This window comes from Erithacus rubecula (genome assembly GCF_903797595.1).
Source record: "Erithacus rubecula genome assembly, chromosome: 5".
Classification (NCBI taxonomy): Eukaryota; Metazoa; Chordata; class Aves; order Passeriformes; family Muscicapidae; genus Erithacus; species Erithacus rubecula.
Window position 1 is genome coordinate 55,568,208 of NC_136687.1, and position 14,521 is coordinate 55,582,728.

General features: G+C 42.8%; 1 protein-coding gene across 6 annotated transcripts in view; it reads right to left on the reverse strand.

Moving 5' to 3' along the window:
* Nucleotides 1-89: 89 nt before the first annotated feature.
* The window catches only part of ZNF827 (zinc finger protein 827), a 117,355-nt gene continuing 102,923 nt past the window's right edge, over nucleotides 90-14,521 (reverse strand). For 4 of the 6 annotated variants that reach the window (XM_079305723.1, XM_079305725.1, XM_079305724.1 and 1 more), the window contains 6 exons: nucleotides 13,672-13,809; nucleotides 11,979-12,150; nucleotides 10,352-10,518; nucleotides 7,276-7,467; nucleotides 7,004-7,181; nucleotides 90-4,221 (listed from right to left, as the gene is read on the reverse strand). In XM_079305723.1, the coding sequence (XP_079161849.1) occupies nucleotides 3,414-4,221; nucleotides 7,004-7,181; nucleotides 7,276-7,467; nucleotides 10,352-10,518; nucleotides 11,979-12,150; nucleotides 13,672-13,809 (1,655 nt within the window). In that variant the 3' untranslated portion in view covers nucleotides 90-3,413. Of the gene's footprint in view, nucleotides 4,222-5,579; nucleotides 5,725-6,994; nucleotides 7,182-7,275; nucleotides 7,468-10,351; nucleotides 10,519-11,978; nucleotides 12,151-13,671; nucleotides 13,810-14,521 lie in introns of all 6 variants that reach the window. The other 2 variants (XR_013774250.1, XR_013774251.1) reach the window with 2 other exon arrangements.

Here is a 14,521-nt window from a genome sequence, read left to right on the forward strand (position 1 = left end):
CCCCTTTCCTCCCAATCACCTCTAAATTAGAGTTGAAATTTAAGGTGAAAAAAAAAGAGAGGAAGGAAAAACCAAAAGAAACCAGAATATATAGCCAACCTTTTTAATTAGAGTATATTGTACTTCCAAACTGGATACACTAGAAATTGGCAATGCAACATAAGATGCAAAGAAATATACCAGTTACTGTCAAAATGACCCTGTACAGCCTTATAATGCAAAAAGCTTTATACAATACAAATTTTTTATTAATGTACACAAACCTTGACAGAATGATATTTGAACATAATACAACAAGTAAAAAAAAAAAAGGAAGAAAGAAAAAAGTGCTGAGAACTTCAACTGAATTACTGAATGGAAAAAACACGCCAGCTTTCGTTAAAGAATGCATAGTGAAAACCAGTATGAAATTACCTTTATGGTGGAGGGAATTTATCAGAACTGTTGGTCATTAATCAGTAGGGGGAACCTCTGGAGATCATTCCTGTCTTTAGTCTTGAACTGCAAACAAATTATTTTAATATGCAAGAGCTCTGATAAATAGTGTATTTTTTTTTTCTTAAAAAAATAAAAACCTCCTAACACACTCTTCCTTACAGAGAAAACTTCTATAACTTGCCAGAAAGAATGAATTTATCCTTTCCAAAGTGCTAGACAAATTTCCCAGGTACACTAAACATTGCCAGGTCAGATACTGGTGCAGTGGAACGTGGTCAGAACACATGGCGGTCACACGTGGGCAGCTCATTCTTGGAAGTTCCAGCCCCATTTGAAATGCCATTTGGTTTAGATACACTGCCCTACTATTATAACATTGCTCCTTCTTCTGCCTCCTGGACAGTTGTACTTTACCTGTAGTTGGTGTGGAAAACAAGCTTTGTGATTTGGGAGTGTTTGGTTTTCTGTGCTGTGGTCAGAGATGCCTGTGTGGAGTGTGTTTTACAGAACTGGCAGGGCTGCTGGATACAGATTGCAGATTTCATGCTGTCGAGACAGTAACTATTTTATGCTCTGAGTACTTACCAACACAGTATTTTGTATTTTGTCTGTCCTCCCAGGGAGGTGTGAGCAGGAGCTCTGATGGAGTAAAGCCTGTGAGCAGGGCCCTGAGTTAGGTAAGTTGTTTACAAAGGTTCACATGCAGTTTGGAGCTGATGGGTTTCCTTTGCTGCATAGACAGAACTGCCAAGTGCTCATTAGAACCAAAACTGTCTGCTGGAATGTAAACAAATGGTGAGACTTCTCTGTCCTGTAATTAATAATGCCAAATAATAGCCTGCTATGATTTTGGATATTTCCCCCTTGTAACTAGCTTCCAGTATGGTAACAGGAGTGTGCAGATTAGGATGTCCTCCACAAACAGGAAGAATTTGGTCATGACCATTTGGCCATCTCAGTACAAAACTGAGAATGTTTGGCCACCTCAGTACAAAATAAATGTAGGAATCTTGCAAATAGGTTAAAGTGATGCAAGTTTTGCATCCAGAAAGTCTTTCTACACAAGCTTCATTTAAGAACTAATGGAGACTGAGTTACATTTATACTTGTCCATATGGCTAAGAGCCCCTGTGGACAAGAAATGCTTTCCTGAACTAGGTTGTTGCTCCTGCTGTCACAAACAAGGGGTGGTTGGATCCCCCCATCCCAAAACAACCTGCAGAGAAAATTCCTTCAGGACAGCACGAGGGTGGGTAGACAGCATGAAAGATGTGACTCAGAGCACCTTCTACAGTGGCTTAGCCAAGGGACAGGGAGGGGACTGTGGCAAAAGCTAGGTCAGACACTTCTAAATAGCTGGGAAAAGACAGCCAGATCCAAATCCAAGAGACACCGTGGAAAACAATAATTCAGTATGAAGGCATTCCTGTACGTCGCATGATCTTTTGAATTGCTTCACATTTTATACTTCCAATTGTAAAACAGAGTGCTTTTAATCCCAATCTTTCTTCCCACATATTAAATTGTCTAAGGAACAGAAATCAATTAACAGTCAGTTAGCTTCTCTTGCATTAATATCACTCTTGGCATTTTGAGATTAACAAAGGTTATACAACCAATCTGCATTTGCTTCTTCCTGCAATAAAGTGCTACATATAATATGTCATTTTAATGACCACAAGTAGGAGCATTAAATAAGTACAAAGTTAGCTTCCTAGCAGGACACACTCTATCTGCCATCAACAGAAAGGAATAAAGGATTACTGATGACATGGAGGGGAACAAGAGGACTGTCAAATTTGCAAGTACAATTGAAATAGTGAGGGTATAAAAGAGAACTTTATGGTTCCAAAAGCATCTTTTTATAGATTTATATTTCAAAGAAGTTACTGGTACCTTTTTCAAATAAACAGTCTTATTAACTTCAGCCCACAATTAGTTTTTTTTCTTTTTTTTTTTTTTTTTTGCAAGTGAGAAACAAACTAGTGCAAGACTAAAGCACTGTGCAAAACTGCCTTTTTTTTAGTCTGAGTATTTATACCCAGAATTTACCATACCCTTTTTTAAATCCCCTTGTTGGATTTTTTTTCCACCATAGAATTCTAGTTATACAAGTTGTTCCTGCAAACTAAAAGGTAACCACTGCATAATACAGTATATATATAATATTTATATGCCCTTTTAAAACAAAAGATGTACACTGTGGCCCAGAGGCAGGTGTTTGTCACACCTGTGTGAGAGCTGGGAATTGGACCTGCTGTGTGGCTGCACACACTGCATGTGTATGTGTGGACATACACACTCTTCATTGCTCTCATCCTGCAGTACTGAAAGCAACTTTTTTTTCCTCATCAGTTCTACCCCAAATCTTCAAACCCTGACAACTGAATACAAGGCATCAAACAACTAAAGGAAGCTGCAAACAGCATTGAAATAATACATCAGTTCTCCCCCTCTCCCACCCCAAACATTGCTCCTACAGCTCCACAGTTCAGAGGGGGCAGGGGGAAGGCAGGGAGCGAGTGTGTGAAAAGGGGAAAAGAAGGATGATTAAATAAGCCAATCCAAGGGATGTGCAAAAGCAATGTCATGGCACACTACAGGCAGCCTCTCTTCCACACACCCGCACGCACACAAAGCCCAAAAATAAAATGCATCAATATGTCATCTTACAAGTGCTGATTGCCAATAAGGACACTCTTTTTTTTTTTTTTTCAGCTTAACAAGACAAAATAGTTTCTTAGATAAGAGTACTGGGAACATGCCTCTGAAGGTAGAAGTATGCAGTAGGTCACCTCTTGGAGATTGAATAAAGCAGCTTTCATGTCAATGCAATAAGTATACACACAGAGCCATTTGCTAAACCTTACTAATGATATAGTACAAGTGTTCGTTACCTCTTGGGGCTACGTTTTGCAGCAATGTATAACCTGCTGGGTTTGTTGGGGGATTTTTGGTACAGAATGCAACTGCCCTCAGACAGTTTCTGCCCTTTCTGTTAGTCCAAGGTAGGCAAGGAAGGAGTGTTTAGGTGAAGAGGCACCTCCCGGTGCAGTCTGAGGTCTGGGTGGATGGAATGTGAGATCGTAGTGGTTTTTGGGGAAAAACATTGTTAAAGGAATAAGGTGGGCAAACTCTGAGTTCCAGTACTTGTCAAAGCACAGGGAAGTGCCGTTGACGGCCAAGGCTTTCACTGCCAAGCTGGGCTCTGCCCCGCTGCCGTGCGCAGCTGACATAGCTACTGTCTGCAGAGCCTGGGAGGCAGACATAACTGAGAGGGGTGACAGAAGGTTCCTGGAGCTGTTCACTGGGAGCAGCGGACTGGCTTCCTTGGAGGTTGAGTACTGGCCCTTCTTCTCCTCTTCGGAGCAGTCCCCGTTCTGGTGCTTCTTCACGTGGCGGCTGAAGACAAAAGGGTGGGTAGTCTTGAACAGGCACTCGTCGCAGCTGAAGGTCTGGCGGGGAGCGTGCTTCAGTTTCTTGTGCAAGTTGAGATTGTCTTTGCGTTTGCAGCTGTAGCTGCACTGGTCACAGTGAAAAGGGCGCTCGCCGGTGTGGACGCGCACGTGCTCGATCAGCTTGTTGGCCGTCTTGGACAGGTAGCCACACTGGTCACACTTGTAATGGTTGCCAAGGCGGTGCTCTCGGATGTGCATCTCCAGCTCCAGCTGGTTGGCTTTCACTGTCTGGCAGATCCGACACTTGTACTCCATCTTGTAGTGAGTCTTCAGGTGGCATTCCATGGCTGCAGGGCGGTTCGTGGAGTAGATGCAGAATGGGCACCTGGCAACACAGCAAGGAAGGGCAGGGACAAAGAAAAGAGGAGTCACTCAGGTGGCAGACCTGCGTTCCTGCTTTAACCCTGGCACTCAGCCCCTTTCTGACCTACTAAGGAGGAGAAAAAGACACTCGGTTCTCCCTGTGAAACTTCTTTCCAATACTTGGTTCACCTTGACTTATCTCTACTTAGAGGAGGTTTGCCCATTTAATGGCATTCCTAGGAAAACACTGATTCACTCTGAAGGAGCATCCCTTTAATCTTCTGGCTTACCTTGATGGGGTCTTCCCCCAAAGCAGGCCGGGGAGTGCAGGGTGGGTGACTGGTGCACTGGTACTTTGTGAAACGATTCCTAGTGTTTGCACGAAGTCACTTTGGCCATGTTTTCCATTAAGAAGTGGTTTAAAGTGAGTGTTTACAGATGAGTATGAAAACAGCTGTTTAAGTAAAGATGGAATAAACTTGTAATACCACATGTAAAGCAAAAGCTTAGGAATTCCCTTTTATGTGACCTTGAACAATAAGCTTGCTGGGTATCCAGCTAGGAGCAGCTGAAAGCCAGGCTGTTAGGATGATTTTTAGGGACTCCCATTTCTGGGAGATGAGCTAGCCATGGCAAAAGGGACGTGTGCTTGGCAGTGTTTGCCTACAGCTGCCTCTGCCATGGCAGGAATTGCTCCTGTGTAGGAACAGGATGTGGGTTCTGCTTACTCACAACAGCAAGCATCTGGCCTGAGGTGGACATGGCAAAGGGTGTCACCCCAGCTCCTGAGCCAGGAGGGGCCAAGAAGGATAGAGGAGGGAATCAGGAAAGTTTGGAAAGAAGCCTGAGCTGCACACTGAACAAGCCTGGCCACCCAGCAAGCCCAAAGCACACCCACTGTTGCTTGGTGCAGCCGAGAGGAAGGTGGTGGGGACAGCTCCCTGCCAGGGATCTCTGCCGAGAACCAAGCACACACCTTCCACATGGAACTCAGAGAGCAGGGCTGGATAAAAAGTTACAGCTAAGGCAGCTGGCTACTGTCTTCCAACATCCCTAGCCGCCACACATCTGCATTCACTGTTTAGCAGCTCTGCTAATCGTCTTCTGGCATTTTGGATAATTTCTAAGCTGAGATTCTCTCTCTCCCTCTGCATGTTTTCCTTGCTACATCTGGTTGCACATTCAGGTATAATATTACTCTACAAGTTAACCAAGAGATTTTGAGGACAGTGAATAGTAACAAGAGGACAAAGAGATACTACAACACCTGGACACTTCCTGATGCACATCAAGTACTCTGATCCAGAGAGGGAGCCTGTCACTGAGGCTTCTAATGTGATTATCTCTCACCAGAGAACTTGGTTGTCAATGCACACATACCTCTCCTGGGCTGGGTGCTCTCTGGATCAGAATCTCAGATTTTGATCTGGAGCTGGAAGAATCATGTTTTTTTTCTCTTCCCCCACAGCAAACAGGAGACAGAAAAATACAATTTACTTAGATCTCTTCAGGCTCTTCTGGATGCCTTAAAAAAAAATAAATCAGAGCTTTTTCTTAGATGCAGCTTTCAAGGTACCTAATTATTACTTGAGTTGGGCAGGAATATAGACTGAGAAACCCATTCTGTTGGGAAGACTTGAGTCATATTGTGATCATGTTTTTTCCTTGGTAAATAGAACAGATTTTACGCAGCTTAAACCAAATGTGCACCCTGTATGTCCAAGGCAGACATCCCATCTTTCTGACACACTGCTGGTTTCTCAATCTGGTCTTCTTCCCAGATTCAGTCATCTCATTTCAAGTGACCACAGATCTCACTCTGTGGAACTACTGAGCTGGAGACCAGAGCTGCCTGGCAAACAGGAGCAGTTTTCCAAAGCTGCAGCACAAACCAAGGGAGCTGCACACAGTGTGCTCCTCACGTCCCAGCCACAGCACACTGAAAACATCAGTCTGCTCTAAAGAGCAGCAGAAGCTGGGAGCCCTGTGCTCAAGCCTAGCTGGGCTCCAAGTGCTTCCAGCCTTTTCTCCTGCAGCAGCTGGACCAGACAGAGACCAGGGAGGTGCCTCTTTCATAACATCACACAGCCTGCCCAGAGAGCAAGCACATGGCCCCAGCAGCCCCTCCTTCCCTCTGGGGTCTGACTTTGACATAAGGGCACACTCATTCTCTAGAAACACTGCTCTGCACCAAAAGACCTTAAAGGACACCACCACAGCCAAAACCAAAGGGCTTTTATCTTAAAAGACTGTATTAGTCATTACATGTCAATTTATACAATAGTGATTGTTGTGGGGCATGCAAATAAAGCAGAAAGCATCCAAGTTATTAATTCTTGGAGAGAAATGACTTTGGATTAAGTAAACAGAGGCTATAACCTTTAAGATTGTAACTTCATACCTAGTTGCAGAGGCTGTACAGGATTTAGTTTCTTTGAGCCAGGTGGAAAACAGAGCCTGTGCTGGGTGCTTCTTTTTGCTCTGATGCCTTGGAAACAAACCCTTATTATGCCAAAAACTCATTCAGTACTGCCCCATTCTCTGTAGGACCCATCACATACTGTCTCCTCTTTGACTTGAATGGGGAAAGGACCACAGTTTGTTACAGCTCCTCTGCTGCTAGGATACCAATCTGCTGTAATGATGCAAGCCTGAAGGACAGACCTTGGCTCATCTAAATACAAGGAAGCCCCAAATCTGGATTATTAGTTTAACCAACCCTTTCTGACTGACTTCCTTTTGTCTTATCCCCATAGTATTAAGGTGCTTAACACAGTAAAAGTTTGTGTACTTGCTTTCCTTACTTGAGCCCACCGGTGGGGACAGTGTGGCATTTCTTGTGCTCCAGTAATTGCTCAGGTGTCTTCATGAACTTGTGGCACACGTCACACTCGAACATCCGTGTGATCAGGTGGATTTGCAGGTGACGCTCAAACATATTTTTTGTTTTGCAGACAAAGTTACAGAAAACACATTCAAAGCCTGAAAAATAGAACAGGAAAACTTAGTCCTTACACTGTGGTCACATTGACTACATAGAGAGTGAGAGTTTGCATTTGTTGAATACATTTCTTACCTTTCTCTGACTTCTCTTCAGTGTTCACTGAGGTCTGAGTACCAGGCACTACAGAAATGACCAGCAGATTGTTTGACCCCTTGTTTTTTGGGGTTATATCTGCATCTTCTTTGCTGTTGGCAGAGTCACTTAGTGCTGACAGCGAAGATGAAGATGGACTGTTAGATTCACTGGGTGTTTTCCTCTCTTCAGCTGAAAAACCAAGAACAATAATTAATTCATCAGATTAGATTGAGTCTCCATGATCCTGTTTTAAACTTCAGGAAGTACTTACATTTAAAGTTAATTCAAAACAAGTCTGAAATTAATTGAGCTGATTAAAAAAAAAAAATTGTTTGGCCTCCTTCCTTTTTATTAGTGTTTAACCACAGTACATGTCTCAGTTTATCCTGCAATTGAGTGTTTCTGTAATGGTAGTGGGAAGGGATCATGCAATTCTACCTCATTACTGAAAAAAATCACAAGAGAACACTTTGAATTTAAAAGCTTGTCAGTCAGAAAGTAAACAAAGGCTAGAGGGGCAGAAACCAAAAGTACCTACTGGCCCAAGCTAAAATTCCCCCATCTTTCCATTTATGTGGGTCCAGTGGGTAAATTTGGGATGAAGTGTAAAGGAGAATAATCTCCCTCATGGTACTGAAGAGCATCCTCAGTAACAAAGGCAATATCATGATCTCAAAATTTGTAAGTTTTTATTAGGATCTCCTTTCAAAGACAATTGAAAAGCCTGTTCTTTAACTGGACCTAGAGATAAAGTTTTTTTTATGAAAGAAAGCATCAGAGCTTCCTTATGTGTGCAATAAGTATATGAAGTCCAAATCCCAAACCCTATCACACACTGGAACTGAGCAAGAGGGAGAGTTCCCATATGAGAACTGGCATGAGCCAATGAGGCAAGGATGAGCAAATTATTCCCTCCCACCCATGTCCTGGTTCAATGAGAGCTGTGTGAAAAAGAGACTTCACTAAAACTTCAAATTCTCTGTGTGATCCAGTCCCCTGATCAAGGGCTCTGCAAACACCAGCACCTGTGTACTTAACTTTAAACTGATGAGTGGCACCTTTAAGATAAAAACATAGGAATGCACTAATGAAATCTGATGACCCAAGCTGCCAGTAGGGAGGATGACTGGATATCATACAGAAAGATTCACTGACCTTGGGGACAAGAGTAATACAAATGGAATGAAATTTAATAGCACAGAGAACAAGGTTATGACCTGAAGGGCCAGTAACAAGAATTTTTGCAACAAATGAGAAGTGCTTAGGTTGGAAACAGTCAAGGAAAACAAAAGCAGAATTCAAGCAGAAGGGGATGAATATGAGCAATCAGTTTTGGGGATCCTTCAAGGAAGGTAAATGTTCACAGAATGTTGTTTTGTGACCTATTCCCAGTAGCTGCTGCTGGTTTGCACTGCCACCACTGCTTATTTCATTTCAGCATGTACAGCTGTGATTGCATATGTCCAGAGCAGGGACTCCAGCAAGAACATATGCAGTGAGGGATTGGTACAGCAGGAAACTGTGTTCCATATAGGAAAAGGCTCAGTGTACATTTAGAGGGGAGAGTGTTGTTCTCCAGAAATGTACTAAGGACTAAATACTGTGGAAGGAGGAAAAAGCAGACTGCTGTTCCAGATAGAGGGCAGTTCTGGACAAGAACAATGTATGTGTATTGTGATTATCACTATGACACACACTGGAAATTTTAAAAAGATCCCCAATTTTAATGCAAGAGAATCTACAGCTGCCTCTCAAAACAGTTTGTTTAAAAGAATGATACATCTTTGAAGGCATATGCCACATCCTCACAAACAGTCCCTTTATGACCTGGTAATATCACAGGATAAGGAACTGGAGTCAAATGACCCAGAAAACCCATTCTATTTTTTACTCTGTATTTGCCATATGTGTGAGCATTTGGCTGAATCACCAGCTGAGGGGCTCAGTCAGGCAGGGTGAAGAAAGAACAAGGGGGTTTTGCCTATCTTCAAAAGACAAGTAGCAGTTTCAATCTTTTAGCCACAATAGGAAAATACAGCAGAGCACAGCTCACTTTTGAGCTCTGAGGCTTTTCACATAGCTATGGGTGGTGTTTCTCATTTGCCTTGAACTCCTCTTTATGAAGTGAAGTAGTGCTGAGAGCTATGCTGGCATAAAATCCCTTAAGAGCTTTCCAGTAGCTCATATTTCTGTGGTTCCATTTAACTTATGTATCTGTGAACACAACCAATTGTATTCTTCTCTCCCTTCTTCTTCATCCCTCCTGTTTTCCCAATTTTATTCCTGGTAGGACAAGAAAAGCAATTTAGCAATGGGAAAGTTGTGCTGAATGCAATGAGGGTCCGTATTGTAAATACAATTGTAAGCAGTTTGTGGCAACAAAAATGCTTCTGCCTGATCTTATAAGAAAAATTAATTAAAAGGATTCCAATTTTCTTCTCCTTAAATTATGCCAGACTTCATTAGTTGGACTAAGCATATGGAGCTTGTTTGAAAACTGCTATTGCTCTTATCCTTGGCTATTAAGTGAGCAGGACCAGGGAGTGAGCATGACTTGTCCTGCTATTTAATATAAAGTACATTTATGGTATTGCTGAATCACAGTGTCAACTAAACAGTGTGAAATTCCAAACTGATGGACTGTGGGGCAAACACAGTAAGGAGCAAAGCTCAACATAATGTTTATTAGAGACTTAGAGCCAGGTACACACAATTAGCCCTCAAAGTCACCTTATGATCATTGAAGTCAAAGCAGGATTTTGATGAAATAGTAAACCAGAAAAAAACAAATGAAATATTTTACTGACTCCAGCAGGGGAGGGGATTTGGGGGATAAGGGGAATAGGAAGAAGAAGGGCTAAGTAGTCCTTCATTTATTTCACTAAGCTTGAAAATTGATCTGCACTACCAGATTATTTGCCTGGCTGGAGTCCAATTCACTTCAACTTTGAGCGATCAGGCCTTAATTAGCAAGCATTTCAGTGAAAGCAGAGTGCTAATGGGAAGTGTGAAGGTTGCACCTAAAAAGCAAGGAAGACAGAGATCACTGCAGCTGGGAGAGAGGGATCATCACCTGTGTGCTTGTTGTTGACATGAGCCTTCATATCTGCCTCTTCCATAGTGACAAAATCACACGCCGTGCAGCAAATGGAGAACATCCACTGCTCCTTATCCACGTGGAGGGACATATGACTGACAAACTGGACGTTCATCTCTGTTTCAAACCCACACACATGGCAGCTGCAGGCAGAAGAGAATGCAAGAGTAAAAGAAACATTAAAAACCAAACAACAAACAGAAGCTTATCACCCTTCCCCAAATTTGCAGGAGGAAACTCACAGCACAGTTTTCTGCTCTTCCTTGCTGCTCAGTGTTCACTGCAAAATTCTTTTGTCTGCAGAACTGCCTTTGAACTGATAGCCATGCCAGTGTGATTAAGGGCAGGCACAATGCAACAATCCTGTACATGCTATAATGATGCTAAATAATCATAAAGTTAATTAAAAACTACAGATTCCAGATGCTGTGCATCACCTAACCGATTCCTTTGGGCAATAAGAGGCACTGCAGCTTTGCCAAGATATTTAGTACAGCTGATACACTGACAAACAGAGAGCTTGCTGCACACTCCAGGAGTGATTTTTGAGCCCTGGAATGGTTCCCATGCCAAATTGGGATCTTGTGCAAAACTGCCTGGCAGTTTCAGTGTAAGCAAGTAAAAATGGGTTCAAACATTTCTTATGCTTGACTGGAAAACAGCAGTCTTTAGCTATGTGAATAATTAGCAGGGATACAGATTTTGCAGCCAGCACATAAACACAGTGATACTGAGAGGGAGTGGAAAGAACTCTTTAATTTGACTTTCTTTGCAGAGTCCTCCTCTTGCTGTGATTAGGCCATTAAGATTTAAAACAAGCCAGAAAGATTGGAAAAGGCATATACTCCAGGGCACTATTTTGCTTTCCCAAGGGGAAGTACTAGATAATCTAATCCAGCAGGTCTCATTTATTTCTTACTTCTATGATTTTGTAATTAAATCTGCTCTTGGCACTTTGACTAAAAGTAAGAGTGATTTGGCAATCTGCTTGGCCACTAGAGTGCACATCACAGTTTGCAGAGTGCACAACAAGAAGAATGTCTAAATATCCATTTGATCTGGGCGATGCCTTTCAATTTTTCAGGCAAATTCTCCTGATGGTTTTTTTTCCTTTCACCATGTTGGTCACAGAATGTATATACTTCTAGCAAACAGAGGAAATGTGTAGATTGATGTAACAATTCTTGATAACACTTTTAAGCTATTTGATTTCAGATTTGGCTGAAGACAAGGGAACAATCAGAGGCAACTGGAAGCACCAGGTTTTAGATTCGCAGTGAATCCCTGTAAATGACAGGATGTTTCCAAACATGAAACTTGAAGGAACACTGCTTAAAAAGTTAGAGAGACTTCTAGGAGCCCTGCTGCCTCACAAAGACACTTAAAAAAACCAACCCCACAGCAAACCCCCGTCCTTCCCAACGGGCAGCCAAGTCAAATAGCACGAAGCAGCCAGCCGGGGTTCGCTGCTCATCCTAAGCCAGACACAGGCAAGACAAATACTTCAGTGATGGCTCCACGCCCGCAGCACCAGAAGGGTGGCCCTGTCACACATCCTCAGCAGGCACATGAGGTGGTGCACAGCCCTGGTCTGGGTGCTCACCTGTAGTAGTAAGGGTGCTTCTTTCCATCGCTGCCCTCGGCCGTGACGGCGCTGACGATGTCCTCGGTGTCGGTGCTCACCAGCTTCACCGAGTGCACAGTCAGGTGCTGGTTCAGGTTAGCGCGGCACTTAGCAGCATAGGGGCACAAGTGGCATTTGTATTTTCTCTCTTCTGGAAAGAGGAGCAGGAAGATGTGAGTGCATACCTCAGTTCTGAAGCCAGCTGCTTTGAAAGCTGCCAGTAACCAAGCGTGCATTCCTTTGGGTTTCACCAAGCAGCTTTCAGGATGAGGTACTTGGGAAGCTCAACATTTTAGAAGTTTATAGGAGTTCACAGCAATTACTCCGGAAAAAAAAGAAACCAAACCCAACTAATTTGAAGGTAGTTTAGGGCAAGCTTTTTTTATTTGCTCTACCATTTGTAGTCAGATAATATAAAACTTTATAAACTGGAAAACTGGGGCAACTGCTCTTCTGGGAGCTGCAGCAAAGCCAGTGGAGAAAGAGGTCAATAGTCTACAACTACTTCCTATATGCAGCATCTTTCATTTGATTTTTGGACTTAGTTATTGTTGAGGTTGCCCATCTGACTGCTTGCAGAGAGCTCACAGTTGATGATTTTGTATTAAAATCTGAGGGTAGGAGAAAGGGGAATACTGCATATCATCAGTCCAGTTCCAAAAATAAACTAATGAAAATGGTCACTCAAAGAACAGTAAAAAAAAAAAAAATGAACTAATTCATAGCGGGTGTCAGATGCTTCACAATGTTTAAAATTTTTAATTTTAAATTGATTTTAAATTGATGATTTCTAGATCCTGGCAGCACACTTTTTGTGTAAGATTGATTAAAATAATCAAACATTACATCACCTTTTACAACCTTTTCCTTTGAGGGTCTGCTCCTCTTAAACTGAAGTACAATGCTACAAGTGTGAGGGAAAAGGCATTCCATAAGGAAACTTAGAACTAAGGAAACCCCACTACACCATGGAGCATCTGAATCTTTTCTGGATGGCTCTGCTGGATAGCTCAACATATACTGGCATTATACGAACAGGATTTCTCAGCACTACATGGGAAACTCTTGCTTCTGAGTGTTATTTTGTACAGTACACCTCAGCAGGCTGACACACTGCATCTTCCATAGAAAACTCTGTCTCAGCTGATTTGAAGCGGATTCACTTTAAGAAAGTTGAAATGGGGTAGAACAGCCCCTGTTCCTCTCAGAACTGAATGATGAGACCAAAGATGAATGGGTTATTAAATCTTTCAGTTTCACACACCCAAAACACCAAGACCAAATCTTTTGTTGTTCAGTGACACTTGAAAAGTTCATCAAGTAAATTCCTATCCAAAAAAACCCCCAAATCCTTCCAAAAGAAAGTCTGTGCCTTGTCTTCAGAACTCCATTACCAGGCTTGGTTACCAGCTGGTGTCTACAGTCTGGTAGGGACCTGGACAAACTTGAATCCACAGTTTCTGTAAGGAGAAATTTCACATAGGCTGCAAAGAAATAACACACTCACTCCCTGAGCCCGATCTGACACCATGTACTGTTCCTGCCCTTGGCTCTGCTCCAGGTGAGCTGAGGATGGCTCACACACTCCCTCTCCTCACCATCTTTCTCCTCCCTAAAACAATCCCATGGAATTCCCCAGTGCTGTAACAACCACAGGTAAGCCCTGCCTTACCTGTGTGCAGTGAGAGATGCCGGGACAGAGTCTGCTGGCGACCAAACACTTTTCCACACACATCACAGGGAAACAGCTGGTCGTTAAATTTCCAAGATGGCAATCCATTTCCCACCTCCAGCCCCAGCTTTTCTGTTTCTGTGCCAAAAACCACAAAGTCATCTTAAGAACTCTGAAGACTTGCAGATTTCATTCAGCAGAGCCCTGTAGGCATTATATAAAATGCAGCACTTTGGCAGCATGCTGTGTGATCTGGCACATGAATTCATTTAGAAAGGAAACTCCCAATGCTGGAAAGGAAATGAATCTTTCATACAGCATCTTTCTAAAGCAGAATGCTGAGCCCAAGTGTTCTGGAGATAGGCACAGCCAGAGTTAAACCAGGTTATGTACTGAGAGAAGGTCAAGAGTGAGCAGGGCAAGCATTAACCTCTAATTATGGTTTTGTGGAACAACCACTCCTTTGGCTTTTTCAGTCACCCACCTTTGCCTGGTGCATGAAGAAGCCTGGTCTGAGATGATCTATCTAACACTGGATTATTATTCATGGCTGAATGAAGATTTTCAGATAGTTTCTTTTCTACTGAGGCAGGAATTTTTGCTACATAGAATCAGAATCATTTAGGTTGGAAAAGACCTTTTAAGACCAAGTCTACCCATTAAGCTTACACTGCCAGGTCCATCACTAAAGCCACATTCTAAAGTGCCACATCTATACACACATGAGCAGTCTGACTCTGAAGACCAGAAGATTGCTCAGACAAACATTAAAACAGAAGGACACAGCATCCCAGTATATGGCTGGCCTCCAAGGTAAGCTCCACCCAGCACTGCTCTCCTCTGGCATCAA